The sequence below is a fragment of the Eutrema salsugineum genome, unplaced genomic scaffold (genome assembly GCF_000478725.1).
Source record: "Eutrema salsugineum unplaced genomic scaffold, Eutsalg1_0 scaffold_15, whole genome shotgun sequence".
In the NCBI taxonomy this organism is placed as follows: Eukaryota; Viridiplantae; Streptophyta; class Magnoliopsida; order Brassicales; family Brassicaceae; genus Eutrema; species Eutrema salsugineum.
In genome coordinates, this window is record NW_006256867.1 from 3,565,655 (window position 1) to 3,589,380 (window position 23,726).

Sequence of the window (23,726 nt, forward strand, 5' to 3'; positions counted from 1 at the left end):
TTTTAGAATTTTGGTGGACTGGAAATCTGATGCAGCACATCGTTGATTAATGGGCTTTTATGACAAACACGTCGCGGGCTTTAAACGTGTTTGTTCAACTATTATCTTCATCTTTTATTTCTAGTTTGTTTTCTTTTAGGATCAGATAAACACAAATCTTTTAGGATTAGGATCTTTCGTAATCTCTTTAGCTTATTATTTAAGGTCGTCGAATAGCCTTGTGATCGACACCTTTTTTTGACATTTAAAGCATTTATTCAAGAGCTTGTTTAAGCACTAAGAGGAGTACTCTTAATCCTTTGTCGTAGTCGAGCTTTCGACTGAGACAAAATCGAGATCGTTTCAAGCAATTCTTCGAGTTCTTGTTGTGATTTCGTTTACGTAGCTTCCGCCTCTCTATCAGTTGGTATCAGAATCGGTACGTTCCTGAAGGTTGTTGACGTTGAGACAATGCCTCCGAAGAAGAACATCAACAACACCGGTCACAACACTAATTCGACAAGTGATTGGACCGAGCTTCGTGCTACTCTCCTGGCGATGCAGGAGAACATTCAGGCGACGATTCACGCGTCTATTCAGGATATGGGCGAGACACTATTGACGCGTTTGGACGCTCGTATGCCAGGTCGTGCACAGGGTGAGGAGCGTATGAACAACCCCTTTGCAAATCGCGATGATAATGATGACGTGGAGGACGATGAGTATCCCAGGCGAGTTCGTCGTGATAATTACCATGGTGAAGGCGGCGACAACAGGTGGGAGTCCGGTTTTCATGTTGATATTCCGGAATTCCTAGGAGGAATTCGAGGTGATGAACTCCTTGACTGGATCGTTTCGGTGGAGGAGATACTCGACTTCAAACGAGTTCCCGAGGACAGACGTGTTCCTCTTGTGGCGATGAGATTTCGAGGTCATGCCGCGTCTTGGTGGAAGCAAGTGAAGTCGACAAGAACATGCACAGGGAAAGAGCTGATACAGTCCTGGGAGAAATTAAAAAAACACTTGCGCAAGGCCTTTCTTCCGCACAATTATGACCGCCAGATGTATACACGCTTACAGAATCTGCGGCAAGGGAGTCGTAGCGTGGAGGATTACGCGGAGGAATTCTCCGTCTTGCTCACTCGCAACGAGCTTCGTGATTCAAAGCCTCAGCTGGTATCTCGTTTCATTGGAGGTTTGCGCCCCCAGCTTCAAACGGCGATGGCACAGTTCGATCCTACGACGATCAGTGAAGCCTTCCGACGAGCTTCATCCTTTGAACAGCAGCTGAGATCGTCAGGTTGGACCTCTGGGTCTGTTCGAAACAGAACACAGGATCCTGCGAGTGTTGCTTCTTCTGCAACGCATAAGGACGTTGGTGATAATGTTGTGCAGTCGTCGCGCGTCACAGCGCCTCCGGAAGACCAAGCTTTACGCCGTTCTAGCCAGCCCAACGCACTAAGATGCTATTCTTGTGGCGAACAGGGGCATCGCCAGACAGCCTGTCCCCACCAGACGCGTCGTGGTCTTGTCGTCGGAGATACTACAATTGATTTGGCCGCGGCTTATGACTCAAAAGCAGAGGACGATGACCTTGAGGACTCTGAGATTGTTCCGACACACGGTGACACAGGACGACTTTTGGTGTTTCATCGCAATTGTGTCACACCTCGACGACAAGACGAACAGTGGTTGCGAACTAACATTTTTTGATCGACGTGTACGATTAAAGGACGTGTCTGCACTTTTATCGTCGATTCGGGCAGCTGCCGCAACGTGATATCTGCTTTTGCGGCTGACAAATTGGAGATTCCCAAGGAAGCCCACCCTGCTCCTTATACTCTTGGGTGGCTGTACGAGGGAGTTAGCGTCCGTATCACAGAACGTGCACTCGTGGCATTTTCTATTGGGCCACATTATCGCGATCGTACGTACTGCGATGTTGCTCCTATGGACGTCTGCCACCTCTTGTTGGGTCGTCCGTGGGAATTCGACAGGAAGATTATCCATGACGGAGCGCGTAATACCTACAGCTTCATATGGGAAACACATCAGATCCTTTTAGTCCCTTCACGTGAAGCTTCGTTACCTGCCCCGCCATCTCCGATCGTCTCTGAGCCGAACTCGCGTCGCACACCGGCACCATCGATAACAACACTCTTATGTTCATACTCTGATTTTACAGCTGAGTTGCGTAGGGAGGCATCGCGTATGCACTTCTGCCTTCGTCCCCTACGCGAGTCCTTTCTTCTCGCTCTACATCGGCACTTGATGCTGTTTTAGCAGAGTTTGTGGACGTCTTTCCTGACGAACTCCCTACACAGCTTCCACCACTTCGCGACATTCAGCACACTATTGATCTGGTGCCTGGTGCGACGCTTCCCAATCGTCCACACTACAGGATGAGTCCTCACGAACACGAGGAACTTCGTCGTCAAGTGGAAGATTTGCTTCGCAAAGGCCATATTCGTGAGAGTCTTAGCCCCTGTGCGGTACCAGCGTTGTTGATCCCAAAAAAGGATGGCACTTGGCGTATGTGTGTAGATAGTCGTGCGATCAATAAGATTACGGTGCGTTATCGATTTCCTATTCCACGCTTGGATGACTTACTCGATCAGATTGGATCAGCAACTGTCTTTTCAAAGATCGATTTGAAGAGTGGCTACCATCAAATTCGAATTCGCCCAGGTGACAAATGGAAGACGGCTTTCAAGACGCGAGAGGGTTTATTTGAGTGGCTAGTCATGCCATTTGGGTTATCAAATGCACCCAGTACGTTTATGCGTATCATGAATCAAGCCTTGCGTCCCTTCATAGGCAAATGTGTGGTGGTCTACTTCGATGATATCCTTATCTTCAGCGCTTCTATGGACGATCATGTACGACATATTCGTGATGTTTTGCTTGTTCTTCGCAAAGAAACATTTTTCGCGGCAAAGCAGAAGTGCGAATTTGGTGTTCCCGAAGTGCTTTTTCTGGGATATGTGGTGTCTGCAAAAGGTTTGGCGGTAGATATGTCTAAGATTGAAGCCGTCCAATCCTGGCGCGTACCGTCACGGAGGTTCGCAGCTTCCACGGATTAGCTTCTTTCTACCGGCGATTCGTGAGCCACTTTAGCTCTATAATGGCTCCGATCACGAGCTGTATGCGAGAAGGGAAATTTGAGTGGACTTCTGAGGCAGCCGCTGCTTTCGAATTAATCAAGGAGAAGCTCACTTCAGCCCCCATTTTGGTTTTGCCAGACTTCTCTGTCACGTTTGAGCTGCATTGTGATGCGTCGAAACTTGGCATTGGGGCCGTATTGAGTCAACTTGGGCGCCCTGTTGCTTTCTTTAGCGAGAAGTTAGCAGGCGCAAGAGGACGCTACAGCACTTACGATGTGGAATTCTATGCTATCGTCCAAGCAATTAAACACTGGAGACATTACTTGATTCACCGTGAGTTTGTTTTATTTACTGACCATGATGCACTTCGCCATCTTGATAGCCATGCAAAGGTTTCTGCGCGTCATGCTGCCTGGATTTCTTACCTGCAACAGTTCACATTCTCTATTCGTCATCAATCTGGCAAGACGAATCGAGTCGCGGATGCGTTGAGTCGCAGGCATTCTCTCCTTTCAACAATTCATACGACGGTGGTTGGATTGTCTTCCCTCGCGGAACTATATACGACTGACCCCTTTTTCAGTCGCATATTTGCAGAAGTATCGAATGGTCCGAATTCTGATTATACGCTCCAGGATGGTTTTCTTTTTAAGGGCCTACGGCTGTGTGTTCCTGAGTGTAGCTTGCGTACACAAATCATTCGTGAATTACACAATGAAGGACATGTGGGGAGGGATCGCACCCTGCAGCTTATCACGACGTCGTATTTTTGGCCGTCTCTGCATCGAGACGTTGAGCGATTTGTTGAGTGCTGTCGCATCTGTCAGCAGGCAAAGGGCAAGGCGTCTAATGCAGGCCTCTATTTGCCTCTTCGCATTCCGACTCAACCCTGGACTGATGTTAGTATGGACTTTGTTCTGGGGCTTCCTCGTACACAGCGTGGCAGTGACTCAATCTTTGTCGTTGTGGATCGTTTCTCGAAGATGGCGCATTTTATACCTTGTAAGAAGACAACAGATGCAGTGAGTGTGGCCATTTTGTTCTTTCGGGAAGTTTACCGCCTCCATGGATTACCAACTTCCATCGTATCGGACAGGGACACGCGGTTTCTTAGCCACTTTTGGAGATCCTTGTGGCGTTTGCTAGGGACGAGCCTAGACATGAGTTCGGCGTATCACCCTCAGACGGATGGCCAGACGGAGGTGACGAACAGGTCGCTGGGCAATCTTCTTCGCTGTTTGGTTGGTGATAACATCAAGTCATGGGACTCTAAGTTGTGCCAGGCAGAATTTGCGCACAACCACGCCGTTAATCGGAGTGTTGGTTTTTCACCTTTTCAGGTTGTGTACGGCGTCGTTCCTCGCTGCCCGCTGGACTTGTCAACACTTCCTGATCGCACGCGTCATCATGGTGAAGCTATTGACTTTGTGGACAGCCTGCAGCAGGTTCATCAGTCCGCGCGTGAAAATTTGGTTAAGTCTTCTGCTAAGTACAAGCTCGCAGCTGATGCGAAACGCCGTGAGGTGATCTACAACCCTGGCGACTTGGTTTGGGTAGTCTTGACGAAGGATCGTTTTTCGGTGGGCGACTACAACAAGCTCAAGTCGCGTAAAGTTGGACCGGTGGAGGTACTCGAGCGTATCAACGCAAATGCTTATCGAGTTCGTCTTCCAGCACACCTGCGCACTTCCGACGTGTTTAATGTGAAGCATCTTTCTCCATTTTATGGTGATAACGACCCTGTCGATTCGCGGACGAATCCTTCTTCACCTGGGGGGACCTGATGCAGCACATCGTTGATTAATGGGCTTTTATGACAAACACGTCGCGGGCTTTAAACGTGTTTGTTCAACTATTATCTTCATCTTTTATTTCTAGTTTGTTTTCTTTTAGGATCAGATAAACACAAATCTTTTAGGATTAGGATCTTTCGTAATCTCTTTAGCTTTTTTTTTAAGGTCGTCGAATAGCCTTGTGATCGACACCTTTTTTTGACATTTAAAGCATTTATTCAAGAGCTTGTTTAAGCACTAAGAGGAGTACTCTTAATCCTTTGTCGTAGTCGAGCTTTCGACTGAGACAAAATCGAGATCGTTTCAAGCAATTCTTCGAGTTCTTGTTGTGATTTCGTTTACGTAGCTTCCGCCTCTCTATCAAAATCTCAGAAAGGGTCAATTTCAAATCATCAGAACAAGGAGATGAAAAGGAGATTGAGGATACCTGAGAATACAGCGGATAACAGCGACAAAGGAATCGCAGGAGATGAAAATTTTCTGGTCGGAGAAATTTTTTTCATCTAATTTCACTATCAGAGAAAGTTAGCAACAATACGAGCATATCATGGTAAAAAAATGCTGTTTACTGGTCCCAAAAAACGAGTTTGTTGCCAATATAAAATGCTTATGTTTCTCAACCTCAACAATTCAGACATATTATTACGATTTGTAGCCCAAATTTTTGGTCATATTTTTCAGTTTTGTGACCTATTTTTATAGAGAGAGGGAGGTAAAAAGTATAATCATTGTCAAGTGTACAAATAGATCAAAGAACCTTTTGTTGCGAGAATGGTGTCTAGCAGTGAAAGAACGATGAACATGGTGTAAGACCGCAAAAATCCGATTGAAATCACGATTAGAAAATAGCAATATTATAAACGATATGTTAAGGTAAGAGATTAAAACGAGAGTTAGAAAACCCATTGAAAACAGACGAAAACACGGAGTCGAGATATGATCTCTTTCCTTAACTCAATAAATCGCCCGTAATGTGTGACGGTTTGTAACGATTTTTGAATCCCAGGATACAACCGTGATGAGACTATTACGCAACACCCTGCAAACTGAAATTATACTACGCTATAGCTCTCGAGACACTTACGATATTAAGACGAGAGGGATTTGCTGGAAAGAATTATTTGCTGTGTGTTTGGAGTATTCGAGAATTCGATTATAATTCGATGATCTAGAATGAGAGAAGATGGCGTCTATTTATACTGAAAGGTTCAGCTTGATCCGCAAGGAATAAGCTTTGGCGAAAAGGAATATTCACGAAATATTCTCCTTTTTCTGCAAGTAAAAGGATTCGGAAATCTTTCGTTATTATCTGGACGCAATCTTTTATTTCTTAAGATTTATCCTTTCAATATGCAAAAAATATATCGCAGGAACTACGAAGCCCACAACCCACACCCAGCTATATAGAGCCCAAGAGCCCAAGAGCCTTAAGAGCCAACTAAAAAATGCAACGAGCAACGAGCAACGAGCAACGAGCAACGAGTACGAGCCCGAGCCCGAGCCCGGCACCGGCACCGGCACCGGCGATGGCGGTGGCGGCGGCGCGCGTAGGTGTTTTTGCATAATGCCCTTTTACTTCCACAATGCTGCTGACCCTTATTGTGAGAAGGCCATATATATACAAGAGATTTTTCTCCTTGGTGAGCAATGTGGGACAAATACACTTCTACTAAACTTCCACTTTTAGTTATAGCCAATAGGAACATTTCATTTCCATAGGCTCAAACCCAAATCTCAAATGAATTTATAAGGTCCATTTGCTTATTAAACTTCATTTCTTATTCACACACAAACTCAATATTACAAGTCCAAATGCTTATTAATATTGGGTTCCAACACATGGAGCCACAGAGCACAAGACAAAAGTCAGTAGAATGAAGTAGCAAAGCGGTGAGATCAAACTTTCGACTATTTTTTTATTTCGTCAAATTTTATCTGTTTAATGAGGTCTCTAATACGACATACAGAGAGTGTCACTGTGTTTCCAACTCGCTCGACTGTTTTTAAAAATTGCTTTTTCCAACTAACACAGCCTTTACTATGCAGATTTAACCGTTTCGAAGCATGTCGTCGACGATGCAGACTATAATCTATCAGAAAGAGTAATGGGTAAAGGATGCTACCTGACGAAATCAAGGTTGACCATTTATTATTGACCGGAATACCTAGTATTGGTCGCATAGATGCTGAAAGGGACGACTGATTGAGAGCGGCCGAGGAACTCGCAATTTGGGAAGCTTTTCAAATATCCACCCACCAGGAAAGTTCACTCAGGGGAGGTTGATTCATAACATACTATGCAGGCAATTAGTGTCAAAATGGAGAAATGAGTTATTTTTCGTGTTAATGAGGTTTTCCTTGCGCGAATTTCACATTATTACAGGGTTACTTTGTCATACAATACCAAGGGAAAACGAGGTGTCAGAACATCAGAATCCAGATTCGATCACAGTTTTGAACAAGCTATTCGGTAGTAAAAAAAGAAATGACTGTTATAGAGGTTGTAGAAATGCTAATAGAAGACAAAAAAAAAAAAAACAACCAACGAGCAGATGCAGATGAACCCATGGAAAAGGTTTTGCCTGGTTCTCATTCTTTTGGTGGATAGTGTGGCTGTGTGCAATAACAAGGACCTCTAAATTACTCCAGACTATGTCTAAAATCAGTGGCGGACCCAGACAATTTTTTAAGGGGTGTGAAATTATTAGCTAAAAAAAAAAATTTTTGGTCTTTATGGAGGTTTGAAACTAGGTTTCGGTGGTTCAGAAAGCCATGCTCACCAACTTTGCTACTGATTTTTCACATTATTCTAATACAAAATTACATCTATTAAGGTTTAAAGGGTGTCATATGACACAGTATCCTCTTTACTAGGTCCGCCTCTGTCTAAAATGCTTTATGATTTTAAATACTTTTTAACATATCTGTGAGGCAGAAAGTCCTTCATTAATACAATGAAGAGGTTTGGACCTCTTGCTCAAAGCAAGAATTATCCGATAGATAAATTGAAGACACAATTGAAGCAGCAAAATAGTTGTTGTTACGGTTTTCCATTTGCACTTCAGTTACAAGCGTTTGAGGCGATACCCCTACTTCTGTCTAAGATCCCTGATAGAGGAGATGATTTAAGCTCAAACATCATTCACAAACAAAAGGAGATAAACCAGGTGGAAGCGGATCTGCAGGTTAGTACGTACACCAAGGTTGTACACCTATATACATTTCTCGGTTATGAGTATTGTTTGCTGAACACTTAACGTTAGCATTAGTGTTGAGCATGATAATAGTGTACAATAGCATAAGTACAAAAGTGTTGAACACTCTATTAAGAAGTGTACACTTTGTAGTTGCTAGTACATTACATTTTTTGTGTACACTATATTTGGCAGTTTCTATTCTCTAATAGATTCTTATATTTGGCAGTTGAGGGTTGAGTACACACTGTTGGGTGAGGTAGGCGTCAACAACATGGATTTCCATTGGGATGAGGAAGCTGTAGATGATAAGGTAGCCTATATGGAGAAGCTGTTGCTGAAAGAACACGAGTTTAAGGAATTCGAATGGCCAGGAGGAGACACTTCTCTCCCCTCTGTTAAAGTTGAAGTTGGCAGAAAAGTGGAACTTGTAGAAAATAAAGGCGTGCATGACGTCACTAAGGAGCATCAAAGGAAAGAAAGGGGCAGAAAACTGGAAAAACTGTTGGGAGAGATAAGAAATAAAGGGAAAACGCGAGACACAACTCCTATTTGTTTTAGTGACAGTGTTAGAAGCTGTAGAAGATCTCTTGGCCGGTAATGGTAAAAAAAAATTGTTTATAAACTGTTTTAAAATTATTCTATTTTGTTACAATATTATTCTAAAAAAATATTTTTTATATATAAACTTTATTTCGAAAGTTAGATATTAGTTTATATATCTAAATATTTCCTTAAATATAGGTCATATTAAATTTAAATTAAACTATTTATTTTTTTAATTATATTTAATGTTAAAATAGATATTAATTTAAATTACTCTAGACTTTCTTAAATATAGGTTAGATTTGATTTAACATATAAAATTTAAATAATTCCAGAATAACACATATGTGATTAACGAATTGTTATTTTCAATAATATCCAATCAAACTAAAATTTCACATATTTAAATCTGATAAATATTAATATTATATAGTAATTTGATAGGGTTAATTAGGTTTTTTTATAATTGTACTCTTATACAGGTTAGGTTATCAAAACATGCAGAATATTAAGATAAAAATTATTTCAAAATTAATAAATATTTATATTATATATAATATAAACAGATGTGTTAGAATTATGGTCTTCCATGGTTCTTTTCGGATTAATAAAATGAGCGAGTTAGAAATATACTTTTATAATAACAGTCATTTTTCAGTTAATAGAATGGTTGGATTAGAATTATAGTTTTATGATAGTGATCATAATAATACTAGAAAAAAAACTAAAAATAAATTATAATTAATAATAAAAATAAATCTCTATCACTGATTAAAAAAATTATATCTATAAAGAAAACATAAATTATTTTACATTTTTTGATTAAAAAAATTCTCGTACGGATGCACGGGAGGATAAAATCTAGTTATCAATTAAAGCAATGCTGATTGTTCTATGCTGACGAGTTGTTGTGTGTATATAAATTTCTAATATAAATCTAAGAAACAAAATCATATGGATATAAATCCCTATTATGGTTATCAAACCCAAAACCATTCTATTCAAGCTTCATGATTCCAAGACCAGTCCTATGTTTCGAGCCTACACTTTTAAATCATCTAACATGTTCTTCTCAAACCATGAATGTTTGCATTGTTTATAGTTTTTGGTTTCTGGTTTTTAGCTATTGGGTTTTGATTTTTGGATTTTGGTTTCTAAAATTTCAGACCAAAAACAAGATACACACCGTGGATTTAGTGTTAGAAAGCTTGATTTTGAGTCTTAAGAACCAATCCTTTATGTCATCTGAAATCTCAATCACCCTCATATCTGCTGTCTGATGGCTCTTCTTCATCTTTCTCGGCATCCAAAAGGCTGTAACAAAAGCAAAACCTCGTGTGGCTCAAATCTTCTCAAATCTAGCATTATCTGTATTCTAGATTGTTGCTCTATGTTGGATCTTCTCAAATCCACACTGCTAACATCGTGAAATTGTGCATAATCCAGCTTCTCGTCGGCTCCTTTCGAGATAAGACCAAAGACAAACTTGTTTTGAGAAAACCACTGCAACCTTTTACCAATCTGTTGAAACGCCATAGATTGAAGCTTAAGGATCCCATAGATAGCCTGAGCTCTGACAACATGTTGATATTTCTAGCAAAGTGATTCTAGCTTCATTAGTGGAGCTTTATCTAATTAAAATGAAATAGCTCATAAAGAGTTTTATTGTGTAAGAAAGTAAAAGAGGAGAAAACTAATTAAGAACACCGAGCAAATAGCAAATCTTTAAGATTGATATTAAAAAGAGGACAGGGAGGTGGCTCAATCGGCAACCCTAGTTAATTCATTTGATATATATATATATATATATATATATATATATATATATATGAATCAATTACTAGAATACCTAGTAACATAGACTTAGGTGTTGATTGGTTCACCCGCTATCACCAGTAAACGCTGCGTTTGCGGTTTGTAGCAGTTACTGACGTCTTATAACAATTATATAAATCGCTGCAAACCGCTTCGTATCGTTTTATACCGCTGGAATCCAAAAGTTACTTCCCACCAGCATTTGCGGTTGCGGGCGGTAGCGGTTGGATAAAAAAAAAGTCATGCTAAAAATAATGAAAAATCAAGTTAAAAACAATTATTAAAATCTAATCTTTACATTACTAGACATAATTTTGGGTAATGTTCCTAACAGTTGAAATAAAATATTATTCTAAAATTTATTAGTTTTTAAAATAATTATATTGTATTTATTTATATTTTTTATTAATTATTTTGAACTAGTGATTTTGATATTAAACATAAGAATATAGTTTTATATTTTTTCATAATTATTTTTGATATTTATTTTGGTAATTTTATGTTTAACCACTAAAATATTCGCTGGTTCACCAGTTAAAAATATCTCGCAAGCGGATCCGCCTTAAAAATTTTAACCAGTCGTGCAAACCGCTTAATAACGTTCAAAATCATAATCGTCTATTTCCGCAAATTCTCGTACTCGCAACCGCAACCGCTGCGTTTAAACCAGTCAGGCCCTTAGAAACAATGGGCTTGTGAATGATATTAGGCTTCAATAGTGTGTATGACTATTTCCGCACAAATATGAGATTTAAATCTACGATATCTGCAAGGAAATGCGTTGGCGGCTCTTCAAAGTTACCACACAAGAGCAAACTGCAAAAATACCCACCACAAGCAACATTGGTAACTAGTTTTATCATTTCATCGAAACTTTGCAAGATGGTTTGGTCGATGTGAATTAAAAAAGACTGGACGATTTGCTATGATGCTACAATTATTATTGGTAGATATATGGAATATATCCGTTTCTAGTATATTTGCAAATATTGTGTATAGTTTGCATATATCTCTAGTATGTAACCTTCCTCTTTCTATGGGAATTTAGGGTAAATACATATATATATATATATATATATATATATATTGATCTTCGGCTCCTACATCAACACAAGAAAACCTCCATACAACATTGGCTTTTTTTGACATGGTATTAGAGCTTTGATTCGCAAACCTAGCTCATTTTTTTCGCTTACATTTTTTCTTCTCATCTATTCACTCTTCGTGTTCTTCGCTGTGATTCGATATGGAAAAAGACAAAGAAAGTGGGAACAATTCGGAGTTGTCGGCGACTAAAACCTCCTGGATTTAAGAAGTGAACGAGACTCTCCTGGATTTTTGGGTCAAGTTTGGCGCTGATGCCGACCTGGCCCTCTGGTCGTATCTCGTCGATGCAGAATTGTGTGATGACCTCTTGCTTTGGTTTTGTCTTCTGGAGGATAAGGTCGGTTGTTGTGTTTTGAGAGCTAATCATGCAGGCTTGGTTAGCGGATCGAAGTTTGCATTCGTTGGTATAGCAGGATCGAGCTACTGCTTGATTACCCTTAAGAGTGTATATGCCATCAGGAGTTGAAAACTTGAGGCATTGGTGATAGGTGGACGCTACGGCTTTCATCGCGTGGAGCCAATGTGTTCCTAAGATGGCGTTGTAGATTGCTGGTTTGTCGAGGATGAGAAAACCTTGTGTAGCGACAATGGCACAAAGTTCATGTGCATGTCATCTTTCTTCCGTGAGCGCATTCTTACTGCCGCTTACCTGATTAATCACACTCCTACTCCTCTCCTTGCCGTAAAACCACCTTTTGAAAACTTTATAATCGTCATACACCGCTTTCATCACTTACGCATCTTCGATTGTTTATGCTATGCCCATAATCAACATCACAAGGGTGATAAATTTGCCTCCAGAAGCATTAAAGGTTTTTTCATCGGGTATCCTTATGGGTAGAAGGGTTGGCGTGTTTTTGACTTGGCCTCCGGCAAAAATTTTATGTCTCGTGAGGTTGTCTTTTGCGAGTCTGAGTTTCCATTCGCCTCAGAATGATTTTTCGCCTCTTACCGGTGATTCTTTGCCCCTTTGTGATGGACTTGATTTTGGATAAGCTGATGTCTCTCCTCCTTCTGTGTTGAAATCACCATTGTTATCTGCAATAGAGATTACACGGGAAAAAGGCCGATTAGTACCTCAACACCATCATCTGCTACCAATAAATACCCAAACCATTTTGATAGGTTAATCAGTACCTGAACTTATTAAAATCAGTAAATACATACCTCAACAATATTTTTGTGGCCAATAAGTACATTGACTTTCTGTCTGTTAGTCAAACATATTAACTTGCAAACGGAATCCGACTTGGATACCACTGTGGATACTCTATTCGAATGAAACTAATACGACGCCGTTTAAGGTTAAAAATCTAGAAAAAAGGCAAAAACGACGTCATTTTAAATTTATTATCCATTAAAAAAAAATACAGCATCTATATCTTCTTTCGTGGGAGAAAAACATTGATAGTTAGGATTTGGGTGGTGTTCAAAATCAAATTGGAATGACTTCATCGTCGAATGCTAACGCTTCTTCGGAGATTCATGGTAGGTTTAGGTTTGCAATTTTGGTTTTGATTTTGATTCAAACACTTTCGGAAAATCAAATCGAAAATTTCAATTTTGATTTCTTTAATGTATAATAAATTTAAAACGACGTCGTTTTGGCCAAAAAACATTATTGAGGTATGTATTTACCGATTTTAATAAGTTCAGGTACTGATTAACCTATTAAAATTGGTTGGGTATTTTTTGGTACCAGATGATGGTGTTGAGGTACTAATCGGCCTTTTTCCCGAGATTACACCTCAACCAACAACTTATTTTGAACCAGCTTCTGCAATTGAACCAGCATTTGTTATCACTCTTGTACCGATTTCTGTTACTGAACCAGAACAAGTAATTACTACCGAACCGGTTTCCATTATTGAACCAAATCCGGATATTCAGACTGACTCAGTGACTCAGATTCTCCAGTTCGTTCCAATTTGCAAATTGAAGATATCCTCGTCAACTGCTGCTTTTGACTCTTTGCGCGTTGTTTCGTCTTCACCAACGACTTCATCATTGTCGCCTGATCAGTCTTCTGCATCTCCAATGACTTCATCTCCTTTGGGTTCTTCTGTGACTATGCCTGCTTCCTCATCTGATGAGATTATTGAAGGGTGATTTGCATCAATATTATGTTTGGAGGAGCAAATTAGGCGAATGGCATCGAAAAGGAGTCAATTCAGTGTGTAGCAGAAGTCAACCAAAAAGTAGGGATGGAAAAGACACTATGCCCCTTGCTCCCGTAAAGAAGACATTGCTTTTTCTGTGTCAGATAGGGACCACATGATGATAGTTAAGCGCGGACGCTACCTGGTTTTGGCGACACTACCAACGTTAACTTTAGTAACTTTTTGCCCATCCCTTATGTTGTTTGTCGTATAGTTAATTGTACGGATCGGTTAAGTGGAGGGGACCCTTGGGATCTCAAATAAATAGCCAACAAGAAAGTCCCATAAACCGCCTCTAGTAAACAATTGTCTTAGGGCTTGTCTACTTCTTGGTTTACCAAGGTATGTCTACTTCTGTGGAAAAAATCCGACTACGAACCATTTTGTAGTTGGCTATTTATTAACCTCTTCACCCTTGTTTGTGTAGATGGCAGGAAGGCAGATGGTGTTGTTGGTGAAAGGGAAATAGTTCAAACAGAGCAACGGAGTGTGGACTTTCCTTACGGACCGCACTGGGAATACTAAAGCGGTGTTCCTAAGCGCGCGGATGATATTTTGTGAGGTGGTAAAGCTCGTTAAGAAGAAAATGGGTATCAAGGAAGATGTCGGCATAACACTTACTTTCCAGTGGCCCTCATACATGCTGATGGACGACGGCCGCGACGCGCCACCGGTGCTGATGTCGTCAGATGACGAAGTGTCTCTTTTTGTGGAAATGAGGTCGGAAATCGACCAGCTGAACCTGTGCGTCACCACAGACGAGATTGTGAGTGTACCTGGAAAAAAAGGAAAGAGCTTTGGTTGTCCACGGCACGACGGAGGATGACGACGCGGGCGGTGACGGTAAGACGTCTACAAATAGCTGACTATCGCATAGTCCACTACATGTTATACATAAATATGTCTAATACGGTATGTAGTTAACTATAATATCGATGGTATCCTTGTGTGACATAGTTAACTATTTACCCATATATTCACGCCATAAACAGAAAATTTCACTTCAGGATGGTAAGACGTCTACAAATAGCTGACTATGGCATAGTCCACTACATATTATACATAAATATGTTTAATACGATATGTAGTTAACTATAATATCGATGGTATCCTTCTATGACATAGTTAACTATTTACCCATATATTCAGAAAGTGAGTTTATATTCACAAAAACACCATTGGGTAGTCGTAGTTATTTATTGTTAACCTTCTCATGGTAGTTGTCTATTGGTGCAGTCCCGTCTAATGAAGAAGAGTGTGAGAGGCTGGACGAGTTAGCTGTCATCTCTTTGGCCAGAGAGGAGCCGGACTTTGAGAAGGGTGAAGATTTCGTCGGAGAGGGTAACCAAGAGAATGTGGATGATGCTGGTGAGGAGGTACCCCTCGAGGATAACAGTGACGCTGAAATAGCTCGTACCAAAGGAAAGGCTAAAGTGCCGGATTGTGGACCTGGTTATGTGCCGGATAGTGGAGCCTATGAAAAGGGAGAGTGTAGCCGCAATTCAAGCAGGTACAGTTGCGCAGACGAAACTATTAATGGTGTTTTCTCTGAGACAGATGAGGTACCAGCAATGTTTGGAAGGGATGCTCTGCCGGTTGTGGATGAGGTTTCTGATGATGGTATGTATATATATATATGTAACTACCTTCATAGCTGTTTACCATTGATGGTAAGTATATATATATATATATATATATATATATATGTAACTACCTTCAATTAAATCGATTTTCAGGGATAGACGGTGCATTGAGAGAAATGCGATACAAAGGGGATGGTATTTTTGTTGGCAGAATCTTCAGAAACAAGGTGGAGTGTAAAATTAAGTTGGCTATTCACGCCATAAACAGAAAATTTCACTTCAGGACCCCACGGTCAACACCCAACTACATGGAGTTTCTTTGCATCAATGAGACATGTCCATGGCGGGTATACGCTTCCCTCATGGGTGCGAGTGGGAACTTCCAAATTAAGAAGGCCAAACTGAAGCACACATGCCCAATTGAAGACCGTCAGAAATATCACAAACAAGCGACAACACAAGTGATTGGTGAGCTCATCCAGACAAGATTTATCGCAGGACAAAGAGGTCCTGGCCCAATCGAAATCCAGCGAATCATGCTTCAGGAGTTCCAAGTGAATTATTTCGTCACCTTGTTCTTCAAGAGCACACGAATCGGTATCTGACTATAACTAGTTGACTCCTTGAATGACGTAACAGATATTTTTGGTGTTGTGTCTACTTATGAAATGTAGGTCAACATTTCATATTGGAAGGCGTGGAGGTGCAGGGAACTTGCATTGGAGAAAGCATTTGGTTCAGTCTCTGGAAGTTTCGCATTGCTCCCTTCTTACTTGGAGAATCTGCAAAACTCTAACCCTGGGACAGTTTGCAAAACAGAGTTCGGTGTGGACAAAAATGGTTGTCAAAGATTCAAGTACCTATTCATATCGTTTGCTGCTTCAATAGCTGGACTCCCATATTTAAGACCGGTGGTGATTATTGATGGTAAGTTAGTGACTACAAAAATAGGACTCGTTGCTAGTTGACTACTCATATCATTATAACATTGTTAGTAATTGACTACGTTGGTAATTGACTACTATGTAAACACTTTCCACTTAGCAATGTACACGACGCTACTTACTTAGACCTCTCTATTCGTGCAGGGACCCATCTGGTAGGCAGGTATGGGGGCTGTCTGATATGTGCCAGTGCTCAAGATGGGAACTTTCAGATCTACCCAATTGCATATGCAGTTGTGGACAGCGAGAACGATGCATCTTATGAATGGTTTTTCAATTGCTTGAAAACTATAATTTCCAATGACCGTGATATTATGTTTGTTTCAGACAGACACGGGAGCATCTACTCTGGTCTCAACAAGGTTAGAACTAGATAGCTACTCTATGATTACAAGTAACCGATAATTGTTTATATATAGTGGACTACTAAACATTACCTGTCTTTCTTTGATTTTAGGTGTTCCCTGCTGCCGGCCATGGGGCGTGTCTTGTTCACCTAGCAAGGAACATCACCGCACGGTTTAAAGAAAGCCGGCTGCCTGGTCTGATGGTATCAGCTGCTAAAGCGTATACTGTGAATGAGTTCCATCAGATATTTGCAGATCTACAAAACATAAGTCCTAGCTGTGCGAAGTACTTATTGGATTTAGGACTGCCACGCTGGACGCGGGCATACTGCAACGGCGAACGATACAACGTTATGACTACGAACGTTGCGGAGTCTCTCAACAAGGTCTTGAAAGAGTGTAGGGAATTTCCACTAATCTCGATGCTTGAGGCCATCAGGATGAGTCTTATCAGCTGGTTTGTAAGGAGGAAAGCTGCTTCAGCGGCACAGCAACATGCTATCAATCCGAAAGTACGTGACCTGATGGACGAAAACTTCCATAGTTGCACCGAGTTAAAGGTAAAATAGTAGTCGACTACAAACTATCGGTTATCAGTTAATATGTCTATTTATTTGTTGTATTTGGCTACTTGTAATGGACTATGTTGATATTTAGGTTGTTGTGGTCGGAGATGATGAGTATGAAGTTTACGACAGACAGGGGGAAAGGTTCGAAGTGAACCTTGTTTTAAAGACTTGCAGCTGCAGGGAGTTTCAAATGCTTCTCATACCATGCCGTCATGCAATGGCAGCTTCTTCGTGCAGCAAGATTGAGCTCGATAAGCTTGTGGGGGAGGTGTACACAACAAGGTACACGAGATCCCTTTATGAAGGAGCTTTCCACCAAGTACCAACGCCTGTAAGTTCTGGTGGGACAGAACTACTTCCACCACTGATGCGCCGACCCCCAGGCAGACCAAGGAAAACAAGGATCCCATCCCGGGGAGAGCTGAAGGTAGTAATTAATTATGTTAGTATGTGTCTACCGCATAGTCATTTACGTGTCTTCTGTACTAAACCGTTTGCTTAATTGTTTACAATCGTTTTATCACTTAAACAGAGGCGTTCGAGGAAGACGACGAGGATTTGCAGCAGGTGTCTTGGAAAGGGTCACAACAGAGCTTCATGCAAACTTCCGGTGCATGAAAGGTAAGTCAAGTCGCAGGGGTTATGTAGGAATGAGGCAGGGAGAAATCGGATATGATGCACTTCAAGGCAATTTAAGGGTCAACATTTTATGTCGGTTCTTATCTCGTGCTTATTTGAAGCTTTTTTGGTATTATGCATCCTATAATATGTAATTTGGATATTGGAAAGGGATCACTATTGGAAATTTTTTTGTAAGGCCTCAGATACTTTTCTCTCCTACTTATTTTGTTATTTCTGAATTCGAGACTATGGTAAAATATGTTCTTTAATATTGTCATTGTTGGTTCATTGGGATTAACTTGAGTTACTAGCTCCCCGTGATAGTCATCTACTTGTAGTTAATTATCAATTCCCAAGAAATAGTACCAATATTTCCCTTAACTTAAATTAATAATTATGCAGTTTGGATTTACATTTGTGAGACTTTATGTGATAATCAGCTACTTGTAGACATATACTAGTTTGTAAGGATATGTATTTGTAAAAAACAGATGACTAGTAGTAGTTATTAATGACGAAGTTTATAACACACACAAACATAATAAAATGCTAAAACTATAAGTACCTAAAGCGAAATGCGATGTTTGACAGATGATAAGTTCATAAAACAACTAGAAAATAGGGTTCTCTAGGAAATATGGTGAGGATCAAGTTGGAGGGTCTTGGGAATGACGACGTCGGCTAGAGAAGGCGGCTCGATCAAACATAGGAGATCATACGCAAACTTAAGAGATGCATCACGAAGAACATCATCACCCACAACAGTGTCTAGAGGCATATTGGCAGCGTGCAACTGAAGAGACATGAGTGCCAGCACACCGAGATGGCCTTGCGGACACAAAACAAAATATATAGTTAACTACATGTAATGACATACTAAGTATCTGACCTTTTGATAAAGTAGCACATACCAGATGCCGATGTCTGGAACATTGGTTTCACAATTTTAATTGTGAACGGCGTTAGATCGTCGGCTTTCATCTCGGAATTGTAGGCCACTCTCCTGATAAAATGTGGTAGAGTCTGTGCTAGCGGTGCAACACTTGTTTTAAGTTTTATCTCTTTGAGAGTCGCATACGCATTCAATACCATAACCTTGTGGCTTTCGAAATCGATGCATAGACCCACCCAGTATCGGTCATCAACTTGGTAAGGACAATAAATGTGAGCAACCTGAGTGTACCATGAGCGCCTGGATTTGACGTATGCGGCTGAACCAGTAGGGAGTGAGAGAGGTTTTCTTTTCGGGGGATTTGTTAATTGTGGAAGGAGTTCAACAATGCCGTGAATGAAGGTGTACTCAACGTAATCATAAGTGCACTGATCGTCGTTTAATTCGGCCAATTGGTGACGGAATAACCTAAGAACGCTGTCGATAGTCTACAATAAAAAGAGGGAAAAATCAAACATAAGTAGTCAGCTATTTATTATGAATAAGTAGTCGACTATTTAAATGACTTACCATGACGGAAATTGGGTATTTCAAATCGACGATCTCTTTCAAAATGTTCACTGATAGGACAATTCCATCCCAGCTAGGCAAATGCCTACAGAATCCAATAAACAAAAGGTAATGTCATCTGCCGTCAAAAACCGATCAACAACAACTAAAGATTATACTCACCGACTGTCTTTCATTCTACTCTGCAGGAGGATGACTTGTTCAAAGTTCGGTGTTGGAAAGAAGTGCGACAGCTCAACCGATTTCTCATTCTTCTTAACACGTTTTTGTCGGGGGAATATAAAATCGGTCATCTGTGATGAAGGCACGGGTAGTCGTTTACTCTTGCGAATAGCTCCTTGTCCTTCTGCTCCCTTTTTAGATGGTTGGGCCATGTTTTTTTCTTCCTGTGTAAGACCAAGTGACCAACCAGGAGGCTCAACCCCTGCTGGAATTTCGATCTCTGCCTCAGGATTTGTAGGTTCAAGAATAGTGTTCTGGGTCTCCAGCATGACCTAGGTAACATTAGTAAACAATAAAAAAGTAGTCGATTATTTATGTAACACACTACGTTTTATACGTCTATATAGAGAACGTAATCGACTACTTTATGAACCTGCGGATCGTGAACCCCAAGAGGGACATCTTTATCGGCACCGGATTGGTCGTTCGCATCTAAAACCTAAGTACAATAGAATAGATAATCGACTAAGTTAGACGCATAGCCTAATACAAATATAGAAAGTAATCGACTATTTTATGAACCTGCGGTTCTGGAGGGACATCTTTGTCGGCCACAGTTTGTTCGTTAGCTTCTAAAACCTAAGTATCAAAGCATAAATAGTCGACTAAGTTAGACGCATAGTCAAAGACAATATATAAAAGATATAATAATAGATAGTCATCTATTGTACACTAACCAGATCTTTATGTGGGAGTCCAGAAACGATAGACGAAAACTCGTTGACATCGGTTTGGTCCTTGTCTTGTAATACCTGAGACTTCCGGTGGCAGATAATTGATAACAGAGATGAACTTACTTATAACCGATAAACAATGGTAAAAACATCTACTCACACTAACCGGTCGTTGTGGTGGGAGTCCAGAAATAAAAGGCACGTGAAGGGAGTTATCCTCGAAGGTCTGGGTCTGCTCTGCCAGCTTCTCCTACAAAGGTAGTGAAAACAAAACAGACGAGGTTATTAACTATTTTATAAATAGTAGTCAACTAGTTATACCAACCTGATCGTATGGTGGGTCACTTGTGTTGACGTGTGTAACCCCATCGTCTTCCATTTGACGTGTGCTAGCAATGTCGGAATCGTACTCAGAAACCTTTGGATGACTTTCTGGAGGGTCTAAATTGGCCTACAATAACCTAATAAATTAACGAGATAACTTATTTGAGTATATACTTACTAATAGTTGTCTACTTACCTGTGCGGGTGGGGACAAAATAGGATGAGTTTCTGAACTGTCTACATTGACCTACATAAACGATAGGCAGTTAAAGTAATTACAACTTACGTAGATGCATACTAATAGTTGTCTACGTACTTTTACAGGTGGGGACAAAATAAGCTGAATTCCTGAAGCGTCTACATTGACCTATATTAAGGAGAGAAATTGTAAGTAGGGAGTAAGTGCAGTGTACGTAGATGCATACTAGTAGTTGCCTACGTACCTGTCCAGTTGATGATAAATCTGAAAGAACAAACGCTATTTGGTTAGTCGCGATAGTTGCATCGTCTTCGACATCATCAACATCGACCTGCATTTCGTTAGAAACGTCCACACCAACATCATCTCCCGTTCTATCTTCTTGGTCATCACCATCTTTATCTTCAATACCATCACCGACAGTACTATCAGCTCCGTCGTTAGGTTCAGCAGAAGTACGGCTTGACTCCTTCGTCTTGGTAGCGTGATCAGAGGAAGACTTGGATTCCTCACAGGAAGATATTTGCTGAAATCTAACGTGCTTCACTTTCTTCTTACTGGATTTGACCCTACGAGCAGGCTTTCCCTTAGAAGGTGCTCGGACTTGGGATGAAGCGCCTTTTAAGCTCGCAATATATTCCTTAAAAGTGGACAAATACCTCGGTCCGGAGATCAACAAAATCTGCACGAAGGCTTTTTATCTCCGTTAAGACCACTGCATTAGCACTTTCGACCTTATCAAGAATGGAAGAAGCAGCCGTATCTAAATGCACATCGGAAGATGTATTCTGGGAAGATGACGCTGGTGTCTTGGTATGCTTTATATGAAAGTGTTCTTTTTCACCGCCATTCCATGTCTTCCTTGAAAACTTTTGACCGTCATTGATTGCTGCCACTAAGTTGTCAACGCTTTCGTCTGGGACATCATCATCAAACTCCAGGTCGGTGTCATCCAGTAAATGTTCATCGTCCGGTAAGATTGCCTTGACAGCAACCTGGATATGGTAAAATAGTTTCAGTAGACAACTAATGTGAATCTGACTACAAAAAACTGACTATTAGACAACTACTGTATACATTTTTCCGGTTCCGATCAGAATTTGTAATGGGTGAACAAGATAACAATGTACTGATAACTGTCTAACAGTAGTCAACTATCGTTTATTTGACATACCTTTTGGTTATTGTCGAGAAACTTCACATGAGGCATAGAGATGTTAACAGGTTTCATAGCACCATGACTTAAACTTGGGGATTCATCTTCTTCATCCTCTTCATCCGTCAAAGAAGGCTTGCTGGATTTAGCTTTTAAATCCTTTTTCAGTATAGAAGGCGCACACTCCAAAACGACCATCTGTAGTGTATGTAGAAAACCCTGAAAAGCACATGTTGGCTGACAAGGGTACGATGTGGTAGCTGTCCTAGTTTTGATGCTGTTAATGGTCAGATCAAAAGATTTGCGACCCCAAGGATATTCCAGAAATTGGTCAACATCTTTTACCATCATGATGTGCTCGGCACTTATCTTAGCGTTTCTAGAAGTGGGACATACAATACCATCGATGAGGAGTAAGCACGCCAACTTAAATCGGGTGTCTTTATCTTTGTATGGTCGGCCAGCAAGAGTTGTCGCTATCCATCCAGGGGTTTCATTCTTCTCAGAGCCAAATAATTCAATGGTATACTCACTGACCTTGTCTTCTTTCAGCTTCGGCGGCGGAGGCAATTTGGAGCAATCTAAACCTGTCGTCATAGCGAACTCCCTAAGAGAAAACCGAATTGGCTGACCAGCGAAGAGACACCAAACCTCTTTCTTCTTCTTTGTAACCAGCTGCCTTGACAAAATGAAGTGAAGGAATCTAACCGATGATGCAATCTTGTTGCCTGCTTCGATGAGTTTACCAAATTGGGAGAAAGACAGCTTCTCCATATGGTCTTCTTCCAAAGCTAAACTTATCGTGTCAAGATAAGGTAGCTGGAAGTAGGTGTTGACCTTCTTATTCTCCGGTTCGTTGCCTAATGCAAACAGTCTTTCCGGAAACCGGCTCATAGCTTAACTGGTGGACACTGAAACGTAAATGACTATAAATAATCAACTACCATAAGAAAATGATATCTGTATATGTAAGTACACAACTATTAGTAATCAGTTACTAGGTGACTTAATCGACTACTATAATCGAGTATACGAATTAGTGTATGGCATGGACTCCAAGGTTGTAGTACTGTTTAATTTCGCAAACAAAAAGAAGCGCGTGTTATATAGTAATTCTGTGATAATGAACGAGAACTTTTCACTACGAAAATACAGAACATATAAATTCCATACTTTGCCCAGGAAAAAGTAGATTTATTTTCATGAATCTAGAGGCGAGCGAAACAAAACTACTAAGCAAACAACATAGATCTAACATTCGAGCATAGGCGACAACAATTAAGCCTCTAATTACGATTAGTAGACAACACAGATATACGACTACTAGGGTAATTATATACTAATAGACCATAAGCTAGAAATTGATTTCTTCAAAAATCCAATAATAACTGGTGCGAACGACGGCGGCGGCGATGCGGGATCTACAGAAACCGAAAACATAGTAAACTGTAAAAATATAAAGTTACCAGAAGAAGATATCGTGGGAGGGTGGGATACGGCGGCTGGGTAGTCGTGAATCGGTGCGGCGGATGGCGGTTCCGAGTGGAGGAAAGAGCGAAGATGCCCGGAAACTTTTTAGGGTAAAGCCAGGCGTCTGGGAATATGAAAGAGAACAGTGGAGAGAAAGAGAAATGACAGTTGCAAAATAAGTTCGTGGTCTGAGAGAAGAAAAAGTGATAAATGGCAGACGTGAAGTTATGAAGGGTAATAAAGGAAGTTTTTTTGCGGTTTTTTTTAGAATTTAAAAAAAAACGGTTAACACTTGGAGAAGCAGTTGTTCTCGAAATTAAAGGTAATTTAGAAAGATTAATTAATAATTATTATTTCGAATACTGGTTTATCACATAGACGATTACATTAAGTAGTTTTTGAAATAACCCACAAAGTTTCAAAAATATATTAATTGGTCAAATATTTATAATTTAATA

The 23,726-nt window shown here is 40.5% G+C and overlaps 2 protein-coding genes across 2 annotated transcripts; one reads left to right on the plus strand and one right to left on the minus strand.

Moving 5' to 3' along the window:
- The first annotated feature begins 450 nt into the window (after nucleotides 1–450).
- Nucleotides 451–3,062, plus strand: LOC18022361. Its single transcript, XM_006404932.2, has 3 exons — nucleotides 451–1,603; nucleotides 1,712–2,118; nucleotides 2,178–3,062. Exons 1-3 carry the CDS (start codon nucleotides 451–453, stop codon nucleotides 3,060–3,062), a joined length of 2,445 nt encoding a protein of 814 aa, XP_006404995.2.
- Nucleotides 3,063–18,389: 15,327 nt separating this feature from the next.
- LOC18022362 lies at nucleotides 18,390–22,692 on the minus strand. Its single transcript, XM_024158182.1, has 14 exons — nucleotides 21,817–22,692; nucleotides 21,356–21,637; nucleotides 20,887–21,282; nucleotides 20,760–20,810; nucleotides 20,640–20,690; nucleotides 20,445–20,570; nucleotides 20,286–20,369; nucleotides 20,123–20,197; nucleotides 19,968–20,024; nucleotides 19,819–19,884; nucleotides 19,386–19,717; nucleotides 19,224–19,308; nucleotides 18,673–19,141; nucleotides 18,390–18,589 (listed from the first exon to the last, which is right to left on the minus strand). The coding sequence occupies exons 1-14, from the start codon at nucleotides 22,690–22,692 to the stop codon at nucleotides 18,390–18,392; spliced, it is 3,150 nt and encodes a 1,049-aa protein (XP_024013950.1).
- Nucleotides 22,693–23,726: the final 1,034 nt, after the last annotated feature.